The sequence below is a fragment of the Littorina saxatilis genome, linkage group LG17 (assembly GCF_037325665.1).
Source record: "Littorina saxatilis isolate snail1 linkage group LG17, US_GU_Lsax_2.0, whole genome shotgun sequence".
NCBI classification, from domain to species: domain Eukaryota; kingdom Metazoa; phylum Mollusca; class Gastropoda; order Littorinimorpha; family Littorinidae; genus Littorina; species Littorina saxatilis.
The window spans coordinates 63,296,864-63,318,653 of record NC_090261.1 but is presented as its reverse complement, the minus strand read 5'-3'; the positions used below and the strand labels follow the sequence as shown (position 1 = coordinate 63,318,653).

Sequence of the window (21,790 nt, the reverse complement as noted above, 5' to 3'; positions counted from 1 at the left end):
CATCCTACCAGTTTTGACATTAGCAGTCTAATACCACCCAGTACATGCAGTAAGGCATCCGCTTTAGACAACGCCTCTATCTGTTTCAGCCAGCAGTTCATATCCTACCAGTGTTGACATTAGCAGTCTAATACCACCCAGTACATGCAGTAAGGCATCCGCTTTAGACAACGCCTCTATCTGTTTCAGCCAGCAGTTCATATCCTACCAGTGTTGACATTAGCAGTCTAATACCACCCAGTACATGCAGTAAGACATCCGCTTTAGACAACGCCTCCATCTGTTTCAGCCAGCAGTTCATATCCTACCAGTGTTGACATTAGCAGTCTAATACCACCCAGTACATGCAGTAAGGCATCCGCTTTAGACAACGCCTCCATCTGTTTCAGCCAGCAGTTCATATCCTACCAGTGTTGACATTAGCAGTCTAATACCACCCAGTACATGCAGTAAGTCATCCGCTTTAGACAACGCCTCCATCTGTTTCAGCCAGCAGTTCATATCCTACCAGTGTTGACATTAGCAGTCTAATACCACCCAGTACATGCAGTAAGGCATCCGCTTTAGACAACGCCTCCATCTGTTTCAGCCAGCAGTTCATATCCTACCAGTGTTGACATTAGCAGTCTAATACCACCCAGTACATGCAGTAAGGCATCCGCTTTAGACAACGCCTCCATCTGTTTCAGCCAGCAGTTCATATCCTACCAGTGTTGACATTAGCAGTCTAATACCACCCAGTACATGCAGTAAGGCATCCGCTTTAGACAACGCCTCCATCTGTTTCAGCCAGCAGTTCATATCCTACCAGTTTTGACATTAGCAGTCTAATACCACCCAGTACATGCAGTAAGGCATCCGCTTTAGACAACGCCTCCATCTGTTTCAGCCAGCAGTTCATATCCTACCAGTTTTGACATTAGCAGTCTAATACCACCCAGTACATGCAGTAAGACATCCGCTTTAGACAACGCCTCTATCTGTTTCAGCCAGCAGTTCATATCCTACCAGTGTTGACATTAGCAGTCTAATACCACCCAGTACATGCAGTAAGGCATCCGCTTTAGACAACGCCTCCATCTGTTTCAGCCAGCAGTTCATATCCTACCAGTGTTGACATTAGCAGTCTAATACCACCCAGTACATGCAGTAAGGCATCCGCTTTAAACAACGCCTCCATCTGTTTCAGCCAGCAGTTCATATCCTACCAGTGTTGACATTAGCAGTCTAATACCACCCAGTACATGCAGTAAGGCATCCGCTTTAGACAACGCCTCTATCTGTTTCAGCCAGCAGTTCATATCCTACCAGTGTTGACATTAGCAGTCTAATACCACCCAGTACATGCAGTAAGGCATCCGCTTTAGACAACGCCTCCATCTGTTTCAGCCAGCAGTTCATATCCTACCAGTTTTGACATTAGCAGTCTAATACCACCCAGTACATGCAGTAAGGCATCCGCTTTAAACAACGCCTCTATCTGTTTCAGCCAGCAGTTCATATCCTACCAGTTTTGACATTAGCAGTCTAATACCACCCAGTACATGCAGTAAGGCATCCGCTTTAGACAACGCCTCCATCTGTTTCAGCCAGCAGTTCATATCCTACCAGTTTTGACATTAGCAGTCTAATACCACCCAGTACATGCAGTAAGACATCCGCTTTAAACAACGCCCCTATCTGTTTCAGCCAGCAGTTCATATCCTACCAGTGTTGACATTAGCAGTCTAATACCACCCAGTACATGCAGTAAGGCATCCGCTTTAAACAACGCCCCTATCTGTTTCAGCCAGCAGTTCATATCCTACCAGTTTTGACATTAGCAGTCTAATACCACCCAGTACATGCAGTAAGGCATCCGCTTTAGACAACGCCTCCATCTGTTTCAGCCAGCAGTTCATATCCTACCAGTGTTGACATTAGCAGTCTAATACCACCCAGTACATGCAGTAAGGCATCCGCTTTAGACAACGCCTCCATCTGTTTCAGCCAGCAGTTCATATCCTACCAGTGTTGACATTAGCAGTCTAATACCACCCAGTACATGCAGTAAGGCATCCGCTTTAGACAACGCCTCCATCTGTTTCAGCCAGCAGTTCATATCCTACCAGTTTTGACATTAGCAGTCTAATACCACCCAGTACATGCAGTAAGGCATCCGCTTTAGACAACGCCTCCATCTGTTTCAGCCAGCAGTTCATATCCTACCAGTGTTGACATTAGCAGTCTAATACCACCCAGTACATGCAGTAAGGCATCCGCTTTAGACAACGCCCCTATCAGCACCTTGCACGTTGGTCACCAGGAAACAAAATCACCTCACACAATCTTCTTTTCTTAAACAAGTTGAGTCAGAGAACACACAAAGCTAGATGGAGAACAACTGAGTTGAGTCAGACAACACACATGCATATTATTGCCTCATGATTTCCTGATGTCTACAGGCTTACATAACAGCAAGGCGTGAATAACAATTACATAATGTAACTCAACTGTCATCACAAGCATCTGACATCACAAACATGTGACATCACAAACATGTGACATCACAAACCTCTGACATCACAAACATGTGACATCACAAACATGTGACATCACAAACCTCTGACATCACAAACAATAGGTGTAACAGCAGCAGTGTCTTTTAGGAGTGGTTTTTGGCAAAACGGTTTCCACTTGTACATGCCAGGGATAAAAACATCATAACTAAACGGTTTCCACTTGTACATGCCAGGGATAAAAACATCATAACTAAACGGTTTCCACTTGTACATGCCAGGGATAAAAACATCATAACTAAACGGTTTCCACTTCTACATGCCAGGGATAAAAACATCATAACTAAACGGTTTCCACTTGTACATGCCAGGGATAAAAACATCATAACTAAACGGTTTCCACTTGTACATGCCAGGGATAAAAACATCATAACTAAACGGTTTCCACTTCTACACGCCAGGGATAAAAACATCATAACTAAACGGTTTCCACTTCTACATGCCAGGGATAAAAACATCATAACTAAACGGTTTCCACTTCTACATGCCAGGGATAAAAACATCATAACTAAACGGAACTGCACCTCATCACACTCTGGGACAGTCATCTGAATTTTAAGTCTGACAGTTTTATATTTTGTGTCTGTTTGAAATTCCTGTTATTATTTGTCCAAAAAAACCAGTGTAATGCTTCATTCACAGTACAATATTTTGCGTCTGTTTGAAAGTCCTGTCGTTATTGTCCCCCCCCCCCCCCCCCCAAAAAAAAAAAAGAGACTGTGATGTTTTTTGACAGTACAATATATTGTGACTTTTGAATAGTGGTGTGAGCTGTATGAAAGGAGACAGTGTTATGTATCTCTGGTTGACAAAGTCCTCAAAGTCCTCAAAGTCCCATTTACTGGACAACATCTTATTTCATTTTAGCACTGCTAAGGGTCGGGGTGTTACGTTTTGTTGAGAGAGAACGACCATCGCTGTGTGTGCGACTGGCTGTTACGTTTTGTTGAGAGAGAACGACCATCGCTGTGTGTGCGACTGGCTGTTACGTTTTGTTGAGAGAGAACGACCATCGCTGTGTGTGCGACTGGCTGTTACGTTTTGTTGAGAGAGAACGACCATCGCTGTGTGTGCGACTGGCTGTTACGTTTTGTTGAGAGAGAACGACCATCGCTGTGTGTGCGACTGGCTGTTACGTTTTGTTGAGAGAGAACGACCATCGCTGTGTGTGTGACTGGCTGTTACGTTTTGTTGAGAGAGAACGACCATCGCTGTGTGTGCGACTGGCTGTTACGTTTTGTTGAGAGAGAACGACCATCGCTGTGTGTGTGACTGGCTGTTACGTTTTGTTGAGAGAGAACGACCATCGTTGTGTGTGTGACTGGCTGTTACAGGTGCTGACAGTCAGGCCGATTGTCTGAGCCTCCGCGCTGTCGATACACAGGTTGTACTGCTTGTGCTTCAGCATGGTCTTGCCCTCAATCTGCTCCCAGTGCTGAAACACCACACACACAATTATATGATACAGCCGTCTCAATTACAACAACAACAAAAGACAGTTACCCATTAAAAAGTGTTTTGAGGATTAAATAACTGTGTTACGAATAAATAAATTCCAACCGCGATACTTCTTAATGACAAAAAGATATGAAAGGGAAGTAACCCAGCTGTCAAGTTACAATTCTCAACATGAAATACATGTACAAACATGACATGCAGGATAAAATTTGGCAATCTTTGTAATCAGTGAAACATAGCCGCTATGCAAAACTGCCAGAGGTTTTCCAGCCTTTCTGCTTGATTGTTTAAAAAATAGAATATCAATCAGAAAGTTATATACATCATTTCATGAAATGCCTGTCCTTCTTATGTAGATTTTCATCCCCTTGATGTCTATCATTTTAGGATGGGAGTGTGTGTGTGTGTGTGTGTGTGTGTGTGTGTGTGTGTGTGTGTGTGTGTGTGTGTGTGTGTGTGTGTGTGTGTGTGTGTGTGTGTGTGTGTGTGTGGCGTGAGTGCATGCGTGCATGAGTGTGTGAGTGTGTGTGGCGTGAGTGCGTGCATGAGTGTGTGAGTGTGTGTGTGGCTTGAGTGCGTGCGTGCATGAGTGTGTGAGTGTGGTGAGTGTGTGTGTGGCGTGAGTGCGTGCGTGAGTGTGTGAGTGTGTGTGTGGCGTGAGTGCATGCGTGCATGAGTGTGTGAGTGCGTGTGTGTGTGTGACGTGAGTGCGTGCGTGCATGAGTGTGTGTGTGTGTGTGTGTGTGTGTGGCGAGAGTGCGTGCGTGCATGAGTGTGTGAGTGTGTGAGTGTTATGTGTGACGGTTACCTGCAGGTAGTTGTCAGAGCGACACTGGAAGAGTTTGAGTTGAGAGCCGCTGGTGGTGGCGGTCGCCGTGATACACAGGTCTAGGTGCTGGATGCTGCCGTCCTGCGTCAGTGAGAACTCCTGCAACAGTCAGCGACAGTGTGTCACCCCAATGCTATCATCACATCACAGTCAGCGACAGTGTGTGTCACCCCAATGCTATCGTCACATCACAGTCAGCGACAGTGTGAGTCACCCCAATGCTATTGTCACATCACAGTCAGTGACAGTGTGAGTCACCCCAATGCTATCGTCACATCACAGTCAGTGACAGTGTGAGTCACCCCAATGCTATCGTCACATCACAGTCAGCGACAGTGTGTGTCACCCCAATGCTATCGTCACATCACAGTCAGCGACAGTGTGAGTCACCCCAATGATATCGTTACATCACGGTCAGTGACAGTGTGAGTCACCCCAATGCTATCGTCACATCACAGTCAGTGACAGTGTGAGTCACCCCAATGCTATCGTCACATCACAGTCAGCGACAGTGTGTGTCACCCCAATGATATCATCACATCACAGTCAGTGACTTCCACTCTCACAGGGTCCATGTTATCCCTGGTGGATGATGACAATATTAGCTTTTATTGCGACATTTTCCTTAGCATTTTCAGTCTTCCTGTGGAATTAATTCATGCTGTGGAAAAACAGCTTTGCTGCCAAAATACCAAAATGAAAAATGCTGCATTAATGGACTTGTCCAGATCTACCTAATTATTGAAGGCTCAGTTTGAGCAACTGGGGTCACACATCACCCAGGGGTTTTTGCACCCAGGGATGGCCAAATTCACCGCCCGGTCGCCAGGGGCGAATACAAAATATACCTGGTTGCCGCCGGCGTTGTGACAGGGGTAGAGGCCGAGATGACCATCAGCAAAGTGACCCATGGTGTCCATGCACTGACCGTCCTGCTGGATGCTGCCAAACGCCAACGCCCCGTTGCTGGGCACCCTGGGACACACATCATCCATATATTGTAGCACAAAGTACTAACATCCACCGCCCCGCTGCTGGGCACCCTGTCACCACCACACAGCACACAGCATGTCACACAAAGCAGCAACATCCTGTCACCACCACACAGCACACAGCATGTCACACAAAGCAGCAACACCCTGTCACCACCACACAGCACACAGCATGTCACACAAAGCAGCAACATCCTGTCACCACCACACAGCACACAGCATGTCACACAAAGCAGCAACACCCTGTCATCACCACACACCTCACAGCATGTCACACAAAGCAGCAACACCCAGTCACCACCACACATCACACAGCATGTCACACAAAGCAGCAACACCCTGTCACCACCACACACCACACAGCATGTCACACAAAGCAGCAACATCCTGTCACCACCACACACCACACAGCATGTCACACAAAGCAGCAACACCCTGTCACCACCACACAGCACACAGCATGTCACACAAAGCAGCAACACCCTGTCACCACCACACAGCATGTCACACAAAGCAGCAACATCCTGTCACCACCACACACCACACAGCATGTCACACAAAGCAGCAACACTCTGTCACCACCACACAGCATGTCACACAAAGCAGCAACATCCTGTCACCACCACACAGCATGTCACACAAAGCAGCAACATCCTGTCACCACCACACAGCATGTCACACAAAGCAGCAACACTCTGTCACCACCACACAGCATGTCACACAAAGCAGCAACACCCTGTCACCACCACACACCACACAGCATGTCACACAAAGCAGCAACATCCTGTCACCACCACACAGCATGTCACACAAAGCAGCAACACCCTGTCACCACCACACACCACACAGCATGTCACACAAAGCAGCAACATCCTGTCACCACCACACACCACACAGCATGTCACACAAAACAGCAACACCCTGTCACCACCACACAGCATGTCACACAAAGCAGCAACACCCTGTCACCACCACACACCACACAGCATGTCACACAAAGCAGCAACATCCTGTCACCACCACACAGCATGTCACACAAAGCAGCAACACCCTGTCACCACCACACAGCATGTCACACAAAGCAGCAACACCCTGTCACCACCACACAGCATGTCACACAAAGCAGCAACATCCTGTCACCACCACACAGCACACAGCATGTCACACAAAGCAGCAACACCCTGTCACCACCACACAGCACACAGCATGTCACACAAAGCAGCAACATCCTGTCACCACCACACAGCATGTCACACAAAGCAGCAACACCCTGTCACCACCACACAGCATGTCACACAAAGCAGCAACATCGTGTCACCACCACACAGCATGTCACACAAAGCAGCAACACCCTGTTACCACCACACAGAATGTCACACAAAGCAGCAACACCCTGTCACCACCACGTCACACAAAGCAGCAACATCCTGTCACCACCACACAGCATGTCACACAAAGCAGCAACACCCTGTCACCACCACACAGCATGTCACACAAAGCAGCAACATCCTGTCACCACCACACAGCATGTCACACAAAGCAGCAACACCCTGTCACCACCACACACCACACAGCATGTCACACAAAGCAGCAACACCCTGTCACCACCACACATCATGTCACACAAAGCAGCAACACCCTGTCACCACCACACACCATGTCACACAAAGCAGCAACACCCTGTCACCACCACACAGCATGTCACACAAAGCAGCAACACCCTGTCACCACCACACAGCATGTCACACAAAGCAGCAACACCCAGTCACCACCACACAGCATGTCACACAAAGCAGCAACACCCCAGTCATCTCATAACACATATCATGCACACTTTTCATTGTTGAACGTAACAGGAAACAGAAACATAGAAGTTGCCTTTCCAGCCAAAGTAGTTAGATTAAATTAAAAAACAAAACAAGAACGCCATGGGACAAAATGTTGCGCTGCTACCTCGAGCCATTTGTACATAATTCCGCTGACATAATGTTGAGCATGAATCCTGCCTCTGCAGTTGTGAATGCTGATCTGCTGTAAAGATCGATGACATGATGGAACAGTGTATCATACCAGAGACATACAGAGAGCACTCACTTGAGCTCTGGGTAGACGTTCTCCAGGAACCATTTGAACGGCTTGCACTTCAAGTCCTCCTTCAGCTTCAGGCGTTTGGAGACACTGCCACACACCATGGTTATATTCATGTGACACGAAAACAGTATCACAGCACTGGCATTAAGAGACACTGCCACACACACACCATGGTTATATTCATGTGACACGAAAACAGTATCACAGCACTGGCATTTAGAGACACTGCCACACACCATGGTTATATTCATGTGACACGAAAACAGTATCACAGCACTGGCATTTAGAGACACTGCCACACACACACCATGGTTATATTCATGTGACACGAAAACAGTATCACAGCACTGGCATTAAGAGACACTGCCACACACACACCATGGTTATATTCATGTGACACGAAAACAGTATCACAGCACTGGCATTTAGAGACACTGCCACATATACGCTCTTGTTAATGTAGTGAAAGTAACAGTATTATAACATGTATATGAGTGTGCTACTACACAAATGCAGACATACCCTGCATACAGTGATACAAAAACTTGGAAGAATCTGCTTCACAAACATAAGTTTTTTAGACTAACATCAAATTAAGCACAGCAATTACTCTGAGAACAGTTACGACTGCATTCACTAGAGAGAAACATTAATTGCCATTGTCCAAGACATACATATATCCTGCAAGACAACAAACAACACCAGGACGCTAACCGGACAAAGGGGTGAGTTTGAAGAACAGAACAGCCTGATACTCACTCTCCGAAGGGGACCATCTTGGCAGACGGCACGGCAGCAAAGTAGAATTGTTTGTAGTCATCCATCCACACCTCTGCCGCTCGCCTTGTGTTCCTGCACATGTCATGTAATCAACATGACACATCAAACTATGGAACCTTGCCCATGTCGTGTTATCAAGTACACCACACATCAAACTATGGAACCTTGCATATGTCGTGTTATCAACATGACACATCAAACTATGGAACCTTGCACATGTCGTATAATCAACACCACACATCAAACTATGGAACCGTGCACATGTCGTGTTATCAACATGACACATCAAACTATGGAACCTTGCACATGTCGATCGTGTTATCAACATGACACATCAAACTATGGAACCTTGCACATCATATTTGTCAGCTGCCACTAATGAACACAGTCCCTCACATAACTTCCAGCACGCATCAGCAAAACCTCCTTCCTACCCCCCTCTTCATCAAACCGATTCTCTATCACACAAACAGCCGTGAGGCAGGCAAACTAAAGGCGTATTATGAACATTCCTGGAGGAAGGCAAACAGTACAAAGCCTCACAGAGAAACAAAACAATCTGAGTTGAACAAACAACAGGTAGTGTGCTGCAGTTCTCAGGTCAGTGTGTCTCAGGTCAGTGTGTCTCAGGTCAGTGTGTCTCAGGTCAGTGTGTCTCAGGTCAGTGTGTCTCAGGTCAGTGTGTCTCAGGTCAGTGTGTCTCAGGTCAGTGTGTCTCAGGTCAGTGTGTCTCAGGTCAGTGTGTCTCAGGTCAGTGTGTCTCAGGTCAGTGTGTCTCAGGTCAGTGTGCTGCAGTTCTCAGGTCAGTGTGTCTCAGGTCAGTGTGTCTCAGGTCAGTGTGTCTCAGGTCAGTGTGTCTCAGGTCAGTGTGTCTCAGGTCAGTGTGTCTCAGGTCAGTGTGTCTCAGGTCAGTGTGCTGCAGTTCTCAGGTCAGTGTGTCTCAGGTCAGTGTGTCTCAGGTCAGTGTGTCTCAGGTCAGTGTGTCTCAGGTCAGTGTGCTGCAGTTCTCAGGTCAGTGTGTCTCAGGTCAGTGTGTCTCAGGTCAGTGTGTCTCAGGTCAGTGTGCTGCAGTTCTCAGGTCAGTGTGTCTCAGGTCAGTGTGTCTCAGGTCAGTGTGTCTCAGGTCAGAGTGTCTCAGGTCAGTGTGTCTCAGGTAGTGTGCTGCAGTTCTCAGGTCAGTGTGTCTCAGGTCAGTGTGTCTCAGGTCAGTGTGTCTCAGGTCAGTGTGTCTCAGGTCAGTGTGTCTCAGGTCAGTGTGTCTCAGGTCAGTGTGTCTCAGGTCAGTGTGTCTCAGGTCAGTGTGTCTCAGGTCAGTGTGTCTCAGGTCAGTGTGTCTCAGGTCAGTGTGTCTCAGGTCAGTGTGTCTCAGGTCAGTGTGTCTCAGGTCAGTGTGAACAGAGAAATGACGGCTTACTTGGCGAAGACGTTGCCGCTGCCCCCTGGGAAGGTGTAGGGGTGCTGCTTGCGGAAGACGTGACCGACCCGACTGCAGGGGATGATCTCCAGTGTCCCGTGACACTGCCACACTCGGAACGAGATCTCTGAAAGGGGAAACACAACAGTATGATGGGACATCTATGCTCAAAGTACAATATGATACAGGGGAACGTCCCTTTTAAGTACAATATGATACAGGGGAACGTCCCTTTTAAGTACAATATGATACAGGGGAACGTCCCTTTTAAGTACAATATGATACAGGGGAACTTCCCTTTTAAGACCAATATGATACATGGGAACGTCCCTTTTAAGTACAATATGATACAGGGGAACTTCCCTTTTAAGACCAATATGATACAGGGGAACGTCCCTTTTAAGTACAATATGATACAGGGGAACTTCCCTTTTAAGACCAATATGATACAGGGGAACGTCCCTTTTAAGTACAATATGATACAGTTTACTTTACTTTTACTTTATTTGGTGTTTAACGTCGTTTTCAACCTTTCAAGGTTATATCGCGACGGGGAAAGGGGGGGGATGGGATAGGGGACCGTCCCTTTTAAGTACAATATAATACAGGGGAACGTCCCTTTTAAGTACTATATGATACAGGGGAACGTCCCTTTTAAGTACAATATGATACAGGGGAACTTCCCTTTTAAGACCAATATGATACAGGGGAACGTCCCTTTTAAGTACAATATGATACAGGGGAACGTCAGGGGAACGTCCCTTTAAGACCAATATCATTATATGATACAGGGGAACGTCAGGGGAACGTCCCTTTAAGACCAATATGATACAGGGGAACGTCCCTTTTAAGACCAATATGATACAGGGGAACGTCAGGGGAACGTCCCTTTTAACCACTTGCCTGCCTTAGGACGGGTATACCCGTCATGCGCTTGTGCAGCCGCAGCGCCTTAGGACGGGTTTACCCGTCTTCTCCGTTCCGGGATTTTCCAAAAATACTATGTCACTGCTGACACACAAATAGCAGCCAATGGCTTGGTAGGATACCTCATTCTCATGAATAAACATAAATGGTGACGCGGTTTTGCGTCTGAAGGCTATTTTCGGCCTTGGCGACAGGGTAGGGGAGAGAAATCTTGACTCGTCAAAATGGCTAACGCGTGACAGTCGACCGGGCCCTAGTAGGGAAAAACAAAGCCGGACTGACGCTACAGGCGGTGCAAATGATTATGGATACTGACAGGGGAAGGAGGAGATCTTCTTTCGGACGATTCGTTGGAAACAGGTAGATGATAGTGATTATAATCCTTTCTTGGAGCAAGCAAAACAGCCACCTGTGTTTGATCCACAGGCACCGGAAGATGCGCCGGACAAATTTTTCAAAAGTTCATATTCAAACATCATTATAAGCCAAACTAATTATTATTTCCATGATTAGACACTAAAAACAGATTCTTGGTTCAATTACCCTTAAAAATAACATGGGTTTTACTTACCTACCTACTGCCAGTTTGGAGCTAGAATTTTTTCTGAATTATTACACCCGGACCTCCAATATTCCCTGGCAGTCAGGAATGCACATACGCAAGTTTTGATTGGCAGCGAAAGGGTTAAGACCAATATGATACAGGGGAACGTCCCTTTAAGACCAATATGATACAGGGGAACGTCAGGGGAACGTCCCTTTAAGACCAATATGAAACAGGGGAACGTCCCTTTAAGACCAATATGATACAGGGGAACGTCAGGGGAACGTCCCTTCAAGACCAATATGATACAGGGGAACGTCCCTTTTAAGACCAATATGATACAGGGGAACGTCCCTTTTAAGTACAATATGATACAGGGGAACGTCAGGGGAACGTCCCTTTAAGACCAATATGATACAGGGGAACGTCAGGGGAACGTCCCTTTAAGACCAATATGATACAGGGGAACGTCCCTTTAAGACCAATATGATACAGGGGAATGTCCCTTTAAGACCAATATGATACAGGGGAACGTCCCTTAGAGACCAATATGATACAGGGGAACGTCAGGGGAACGTCCCTTTTAAGACCAATATGATACAGGGGAACGTCCCTTTAAGACCAATATGATACAGGGGACCGTCCCTTAAAGACCAATATGATACAGGGGAACGTCCCTTAAAGACCAATATGATACAGGGGAACATCCCTTTTAAGACCAATATGATACAGGGGAACGTCCCTTTTAAGACCAATATGATACAGGGGAACGTCAGGGGAACGTCCCTTTTAAGACCAATATGATACAGGGGAACGTCCCTTAAAGACCAATATGATACAGGGGATCGTCAGGGGAACGTCCCTTTAAGACCAATATGATACAGGGGACCATCCCTTTAAGACCAATATGATACAGGGGAACGTCCCTTTAAGACCAATATGATAGAGGGGAACGTCCCTTTTAGACTAATATGATACAGGGGAACGTCCCATTAAGACCCACCCAATTTAAGACTGTCCCCTTTCTAGGACGTGCATGTTTCAGAGTTTCTATTCATAACCTGTGTCAATTTACCTACATTTTAAAACTATTTTCTCTGATTTGTTTGAGGTTTTAAAAAGGAAGTTCCCCTGCACTGAGTGGAGCTGTCCCTAACAATGTTCTGTTCTCTTGAAGCAATCCTCGTACATGTCACTCACATCCTCCAGGCACTCACACTCCATGTTCAAACAATGTTCTGTTCACTTGAAGCAATGCTCGTACATGTCACTCACACCCTCCAGGCACTCACACTCCATGTTCAAACAATGTTCTGTTCTCTTGAAGCAATGCTCGTACATGTCACTCACACCCTCCAGGCACTCACACTCCATGTTCAAACAATGTTCTGTTCTCTCGAAGCAAGGCTCGTACATGTCACTCACACCCTCCAGGCACTCACACTCCATGTTCAAACAATGTTCTGTTCTCTCGAAGCAAGGCTCGTACATGTCACTCACACCCTCCAGGCACTCACACTCCATGTTCAAACAATGTTCTGTTCTCTCGAAGCAAGGCTCGTACATGTCACTCACACCCTCCAGGCACTCACACTCCATGTTCAAACAATGTTCTGTTCTCTCGAAGCAAGGCTCGTACATGTCACTCACATCCTCCAGGCACTCACACTCCATGTTCAAACAATGTTCTGTTCTCTTGAAGCAATGCTCGTACATGTCACTCACACCCTCCAGGCACTCACACTCCATGTTCAAACAATGTTCTGTTCTCTTGAAGCAAGGCTCGTACATGTCACTCACATCCTCCAGGCACTCACACTCCATGTTCAAACAATGTTCTGTTCTCTCGAAGCAAGGCTCGTACATGTCACTCACACCCTCCAGGCACTCACACTCCATGTTCAAACAATGTTCTGTTCTCTCGAAGCAAGGCTCGTACATGTCACTCACACCCTCCAGGCACTCACACTCCATGTTCAAACAATGTTCTGTTCTCTTGAAGCAATGCTCGTACATGTCACTCACACCCTCCAGGCACTCACACTCCATGTTCAAACAATGTTCTGTTCTCTCGAAGCAAGGCTCGTACATGTCACTCACACCCTCCAGGCACTCACACTCCATGTTCAAACAATGTTCTGTTCTCTCGAAGCAAGGCTCATACATGTCACTCACATCCTCCAGGCACTCACACTCCATGTTCAACAAAAACAGAGTGACTAGCAACCAACAGGGTTTCTACAATTCTTGTACACAAAAATACACTTTTTCTGCTTGCTTGTGTAAAATGTTTGTTAATTGAAGACAGCATCAGTTTTCAATATTCTCACTGTATTCTCAGAACTTGATTATCACAGATAACAGAGTAAGACACTAAGAGGTGTGATGTACGTACCCAGGTTCTCCCCGCCCCAGACCTCCATGTCCATGTCATACTGCCCCAGCTCGTCAAACCAGCTCTTCTCGATCACAAACAGTCCGCCAGCGATCATCGGTGTCCTGTACATACACACGACATGTGAACACAGTAACAATATGACTCAGATACCATGTTCTCATGCTGAAAATATGGCAACATCCCTTCCAGTAATCACACCACACAACCGTGTACTCCAGTAATCCCATCATACAACCGTGTACTCCAGTAATCACATGACACAACCGTGTACTCCAGTAATCCCATCATACAACCGTGTACTCCAGTAATCACACCACACAACCGTGTACTCCAGTAATCCCATCATACAACCGTGTACTCCAGTAATCACATGACACAACCGTGTACTCCAGTAATCCCATCATACAACCGTGTACTCCAGGAAGAGTGTTTTCTTTGTGCCCCCCACTCCCTGTTAAAGTGTCAAAATGTTTGTCTGGATTTGGTGTGATGAACTGACTAGTGTGACGTACTGGCATGATGTACAGCTGTGATTTACTGGCGCGACGGTGTGATGTACATACAGGTGTAATGTACTGAATGATGTGGTGTTCTGGTATGACATACTGTAGTGATTTACTGGGGCAAGGAGAGATGGTATTGTTCTGACCTGATGGGTGAGATGGGGTCGGACACTCGCCGGTTGCGTTCCTCGGCCGTCATGTAGTCCCACTTGAACACCAGGTTCCAGTCAAACCCTGACACACAGAGACACCTCCATCATGACACACACAGACATAGCTCTTTCATGACACAGACACATAGCTGTTATGACACACACAGACATAGCTGTCATGACACACACACATAGCTCTGTCATGACACACACACATAGCTCTGTCATGACACACACACATAGCTCTGTCATGACACACACAGACATAGCTCTGTCAGTTAACTTGCTGTCATGATACTCTTATCACAGGGCTGAATTTACACTAGCACACACCCACTCACACATGCATGCATGCACGCACACACTCACACACACACACATATCAACCTCCCCCCCCCCCCCTCTCCAAACATGTGGACACAAAGTGCCTTACCTCCCTTGAGGTCAGCGGAGGCCCCGATGTAGTCAAAGTTGTCCATGCTGATGACGTCAATGATGGGGCTGACCACGTTCCTCCGGTCCTGCAAAACACGGCACAATGTATTACACACGACACAATGCGTCACACACAGCACAATGTATTACACACGGCACAATGCGTCACACACAGCACAATGTATTACACACGGCACAATGCGTCACACACAGCACAATGTATTACACACGGCACAATGCGTCACACACAGCACAATGTATTACACATGGCACAATGCGTCACACACAGCACAATGTATTACACACGGCACAATGCGTCACACACAGCACAATGTGTCACACACAGCACAATGTATTACACACTGCACAATGCGTCACACACAGCACAATGTATTACACATGGCACAATGCGTCACACACAGCACAATGCGTCACACACAGCACAATGCGTCACACACAGCACAATGTATTACACACAGCACAACGCATCACAATCAGCTGAAATTTCTGTCAAACTTTCTGTCAAACTTACAAACTTTCTGTCAAACTTAAAATGACCCAGCAATGCAGACACAGACAGACGCAGACACAGACACACACACACACACAGACAGTGTAAATGATTACCTCGGCCACTCGTTCCAGCAGGGGCTCCAACCAGTTGGCGTTACACTCGCAGTGACTGTCCAGGAAGGTCAGCACTTTGGCTGTCGCAGAGTTAGCTCCCTTCACTCTGGACCGTATCAACCCTGAGACACACAAGCTGTTTTGAGTACCATCCTCACACACAAGAAGCCATATGCCGATACGAGAAACGCCCACTATACACAATTCTACCCTTAAGCCCTATCTGTTTCAATGTCTACCAAGGTTCTTACAAGTTTATAGCAGTTATAATTTCGGAAAAACTTGTAGTGGTTACTTTTCTGTGATTTTTTATAGTCTGAAACTGACAGAGTTACTTCCCATGTCATGGGAGGCAAAGACAAACAGCCAGACTGGGACTGTTGTCGGTGAACAGGTTTTTAAAAACGTCAAGCGTCTCAGACGTACAAGTACAAGATGATTACTAGTGCTCACACTGTTTGTGTGGCTGAATGCTGATGTGTGTGTGTGCAGTGCTGGTATTGTGTTGTAATCTTTGTTCATTCAATATGTGTGATATGTCTTTGAACTGTTATTTGTATGCGATTCTAGCCATGCACAGTTCAACTTATTACTGAGGGCCTGATACTCAACAGCTGACATGTTTACAGGATTAACATTTCAACCTACATTTGAATTAACCCGGTTGACTGCATAATCACTGTGTGTTTCAGTGTGCATGAGTGTGTTTCAGTGTGCATGAGTGTGCATGAGTGTGCATGAGTGAGCATGAGTGCTTTGAGTGAACGAACGAACGAACGAACTTTATTACTCAAGGATGGAGTCTTACAATCTGTCCCTGCTAAACTAAGACATAAAAATAAAGACAATAAAAGGACAATTGTCAATCGCAATCATACAGTATTACTAATTACAACATAATGCATGATAGAACATTGAAATGTACATGTATGTCAATATAATACAAAGGAAAAGAACAGTCGACTCTCACACACACGCGCGCCGCATCCCTGCAATCACGTTCGCACTCAATACAACACACACACTCACACACACACACACACACATACACACACACACACACACACACACACACACACATACACATATGCGCACACACACACACACACACAGACATATACGCACGTACACACACACACACACACACACACACACACACACACACACACACACACACACACACACACACACACACACACACACACACACAACAACAACAACCTTATCATCATTATCATCATGATCATCGTCGACATCATTATCATCAACAAAATATATAGCGGTTAGTGATAGGGACTGGGTGGTCGAGTGGTAACGCACTTGCGCTCGGAAGCGAGAGGTTGCGAGTTCGACCCTGGGTCAGGGCGTTAGCAATTTTCTCCCCCCTTTCCCAACCTAGGTGGTGGGTTCAAGTGCTAGTCTTTCGGATGAGACGAAAAACCGAGGTCCCTTCGTGTACACTACATTGGGGTGTGCACGTTAAAGATCCCACGATTGACAAAAGGGTCTTTCCTGGCAAAATTGTATAGGCATAGATAAAAATGTCCACCAAAATACCCGTGTGACTTGGAATAATAGGCCGTGAAAAGTAGGATATGCGCCGAAATGGCTGCGATCTGCTGGCCGATGTGAATGCGTGATGTATTGTGTGAAAAAAAAAAAAAATTCCATCTCACACGGCATAAATAAATCCCTGCGCCTTGAATAAGTGCGCAATATAAATTGCATAAAATAAAAATAAAATAAAAATTAAAAAAATAAATCCCTGCGCTTAGAACTGTACCCACGGAATACGCGCGATATAAGCCTCATATTGATTGATTGATTGATAGCGGTTAGTGATAGCAATGCATTCTTGCTAGAAACAGCTTTAGAATGTAACTGTTCGTGACATCAGATATTTGCGAAGCTGCGCTTTGAAGTGTTTAATCGTGCTTGACCCCTTTATCTCACATGGTAGCGAATTCCAAATTGTTGAGCCCGAAAACGCTAAACTGGTTTTATATAAATCAATACGGGGTAGCGGGGAAATTAATTTGTTTGAGCCATATCTGTCTGTTGCTTTCTGAAATAATGATTGCATGTACTGTGGGGTCTCGTTTATTTGAACCTTAAACATTAAAAGCGCCTTATTAAATAATAACTGATCTTTAAGTGATAAAAAATTAAGGCTGCTAAGATTTTGATCTGTTGATGTTTGCGGACCCGGCATGATAAGTTTAGCTGCGCGACGGTGAAGAGAATTTACTTTTTTTAAGTGAACATCGCTACAACCATCCCAAAGTGTAGATGCATAATTCAGATGAGGTAAAATATGACCAAAATAAAACAACTTGAGTGCTGAGGTATAAGCGTAATGCTTTAATTTGGAGAGAAGGAACAAGTTTTTAGATAAGGTTTTGGTAACACGGTTGAGGTGGGACTGCCACTTTAATTCAGCGTCTATTGTGACCCCGAGAACACGATGGCTGGTTACTTGCTCAATGGGTGACTCATTTAAACTGAGATGAAGATTCAGAGGAGCGAGTTGGTGTTTCTGTCGTGTTGTGATCACCATGCATTTAGTTTTGCCTGGGTGTATAATCATTGAGTTTTGTTTACACCAATCAAATATGTTGTTGAAACTCGTTTAAAGAGAGGTTTCAATAGATTGTAAACTTTTACCGGACGTGTAAAGAGACGAGTCGTCTGCAAAAAGGTCATTAATAACCGTCTTGTCTGATATATAGAGTGGTAGATCGTTAATGTAAATGCAAAATAAAAGTGGGCCCAAAACTGATCCTTGTGGGACGCCGTGCATTAGCCGTCCTATGGAAGAACGGTTACCATTAAGGGAGACAAACTGCGTTCTGTTCGCTAAATAAGAACGAAAAAAAGGTAAGTAGGATGCGTCGCCTAAATAACAAGATAATTTCTTTAACAGAATTGTGTGATCAACAATATCAAACGCTTTCTTAAAATCAAGGAAGACGGCGCCGACTGTTTCCGAATGGTTAATGGCAGAGAGCCATGTATCACATAGTTTAACGAGAGCTGTGTGACACGAATGTTTAGGGCGAAATCCTGATTGAGATGGAGCGAAAAGACCACGGCTTTCCATGTGCAGAAGCAAGCACTTTTGTACATGTTTTTCTAATGGTTTTGATAGAACAGACAATAGCGAAATTGGCCTAAAATTGTTTATGTCGGTTAAGTCTTTTGTTTTGGGAAGTGGAATTACTTTTGCGGTTTTAAATATGTCTGGAAACACATTTTGGTCAATACATAAGTTGTACGCATACGTAATTGGTTCAACAAGAAAGTGTAACGCTAACTTGAGTAAGGAAGCGGGTATGTTATCGGGTCCCATTGACTTTTTATTACTCAAGTCAGTTATTAGTCGCCCGACTTCGTGGACTGCAATGAATGGGATGTTAAAAGGTTCAACTTCTTTCATTTTGGCCTGGCAAAATAATTGAAGAAACTGTGGGCATTCATACTCGCTTTTGTCATTTTCCCTATAGGTAGACTCCAGAAGCTTACAAGGAAGAGATAAAAAATAATCATTAATCAGAGAGCCATGTATCGCATAGTTTAACGAGAGCTGTGTGACACGAATGTTTAGGGCGAAATCCTGATTGAGATGGAGCGAAAAGACCACGGCTTTCCATGTGCAGAAGCAAGCACTTTTGTACATGTTTTTCTAATGGTTTTGATAGAACAGACAATAGCGAAATAGGCCTAAAATTGTTTATGTCGGTTAAGTCTTTTGTTTTGGGAAGTGGAATTACTTTTGCGGTTTTAAATATGTCTGGAAACACATTTTGGTCAATACATAAGTTGTACGCATACGTAATTGGCTCAACAAGAAAGGGTAACGCTAACTTGAGTAAGGAAGCGGGTATGTTATCGGGTCCCATTGACTTTTTATTACTCAAGTCAGTAAAAGTGAGCATGAGTGAGCATGAGTGCTTTGAGTGCTTTGAGTGAGCCATTTTAACCACAGCAATAAGGCGGACACTGGAGACCGCTGGGCGATAAAGTCTTCAGTACTGTCACAATGTCAATCCTTTTAGCTCTCACTGATTGGTATCCTTCATGTTGAGATCATTCACAGAAAGGTTAGCTATGCTGTGTCCTAACATATGTCTACACCAGTCACATTTGTCATGATCCTAGTCACGATGCATACACATCATCTTCACAAGTCAGAACAACACTCCCCGCTGTCAATATTCCCAGCACACCCTGCGTCCTTCTGTCCGCTCAAAGTGCAGCCATACATTTCCCTGTGACAGAGCCCGACCCTTGCAGCCCTTCCTGTGACAGAGCCCGACCCTTGCAGCCCTTCCTGTGACAGAGCCTGACCCTTGCAGCCCTTCCTGTGACAGAGCCCGACCCTTGCAACCCTTCCTGTGACAGAGCCCGACCCTTGTAGCCCTTCCTGTGACAGAGCCCGACCCTTGCAACCCTTCCTGTGACAGAGCCCGACCCTTGTAGCCCTTCCTGTGACAGAGCCCGACCCTTATAGCCCTTCCTGTGACAGAGCCCGACCCTTGTAGCCATTCCTGTGACAGAGCCCGACCCTTGCAGCCCTTCCTGTGACAGAGCCCGACCCTTGTAGCCCTTTCTGTGACAGAGCCTGACCCTTGTAGCCCTTTCTGTGACAGAGCCCGACCCTTGTAACCCTTCCCATGACAGAGCCCGACCCTTGCAACCCTTCCCATGACAGAGCCTGACCCTTGTAGCCCTCCCTGTGACAGAGCCCGACCCTTGCAGCCCTTCCTGTGACAGAGCCTGACCCTTGTAGCCCTTCCTGTGACAGAGCCCGACCCTTGTAGCCCTTCCTGTGACAGAGCCCGACCCTTGTAGCCCTTCCTGTGACAGAGCCCGACCCTTGCAGCCCTTCCTGTGACAGAGCCCGACCCTTGTAGCCCTTCCTGTGACAGAGCCCGACCCTTGTAGCCATTTCTGTGACAGAGCCCGACCCTTGCAGCCCTTCCTGTGACAGAGCCCGACCCTTGTAGCCCTTTCTGTGACAGAGCCCGACCCTTGTAACCCTTCCCATGACAGAGCCCGACCCTTGCAACCCTTCCCATGACAGAGCCTGACCCTTGTAGCCCTCCCTGTGACAGAGCCCGACCCTTGCAGCCCTTCCTGTGACAGAGCCCGACCCTTGCAACCCTTCCTGTGTGCACACGGTGAGTGTGTCTTCTTTGTTCGCTCAGCGTGTGTCTTACCTTCCCGCTTGTCATTCCTGAGAATTTTGACCCTGTCAATCACCTTCAGCTCCTCCCCATCAGATGCTGCAAACACACAAACAATGTTTGACACCAACAATGTTTGACACCAACAATGTTTCACACCAACAATGTTTCACACCAACAATGTTTTACACCAACAATGTTTCACACCAACAATGTTTCACACAAATAATGTTTCACACAAACAATGTTTCACACAAACAATGTTTCACACAAACAATGTTTCACACAAACAATATATGTTTCACACAAACAATGTTTCACACAAACAATATATGTTTCACACCAATAATGTTTCACACCAACAATGTTTCACACAAACAATGTTTCACATCAATAATGTTTCACACAAACAATGTTTCACACAAACAATGTCTCACACAATCACGCACAAAATGTCTCACACAAACAATGTTTCACACAAATAATGTCTCACACAAACAATGTCTCACACAAACAACGTCTCACACAAACAATGTCTCACACAAACAATGTTTCACACAACTAATGTTTCACACAAACAATGTTAAATGAAACATAATATTTCACACAATCACACAAATAATGTCTCACAAAAATAATGTATCACACAAACAATGACGCTTTCACATAAACACACAAATAATAAGGCTTTCACAAAAATAAAACAGCTTTTGTAAACACGAACAGAAAAATAATTAGTCGTTTCTTTTTTGCTGAACATTCCCACATATTTGTTTTAACGCTGAGGTTGACTAGCTACATGATAGTGATAGAATTAATCTGCACTGTCACACTCACATTCTGATCAGCCCTGGTGCATACAGAACTGAACACACGTAGACACGGTGCATATATAC

General features: G+C 45.6%; 1 protein-coding gene across 1 annotated transcript in view; it reads right to left on the bottom strand.

Moving 5' to 3' along the window:
* Positions 1–1,383: 1,383 nt before the first annotated feature.
* The window catches only part of LOC138952088 (polypeptide N-acetylgalactosaminyltransferase-like), a 29,757-nt gene continuing 9,350 nt past the window's right edge, over positions 1,384–21,790 (bottom strand). The window contains exons 5-15 of the mRNA XM_070323677.1: positions 20,928–20,993; positions 15,709–15,830; positions 15,080–15,167; positions 14,641–14,728; positions 13,989–14,092; positions 10,123–10,249; positions 8,688–8,780; positions 7,932–8,015; positions 5,694–5,820; positions 4,825–4,944; positions 1,384–3,993 (exon numbers count right to left, since the gene is read on the bottom strand). Of these exons, the coding sequence (XP_070179778.1) occupies positions 3,838–3,993; positions 4,825–4,944; positions 5,694–5,820; positions 7,932–8,015; positions 8,688–8,780; positions 10,123–10,249; positions 13,989–14,092; positions 14,641–14,728; positions 15,080–15,167; positions 15,709–15,830; positions 20,928–20,993 (1,175 nt within the window). The 3' untranslated portion in view covers positions 1,384–3,837. The remainder of the gene's footprint in view (positions 3,994–4,824; positions 4,945–5,693; positions 5,821–7,931; positions 8,016–8,687; positions 8,781–10,122; positions 10,250–13,988; positions 14,093–14,640; positions 14,729–15,079; positions 15,168–15,708; positions 15,831–20,927; positions 20,994–21,790) is intronic.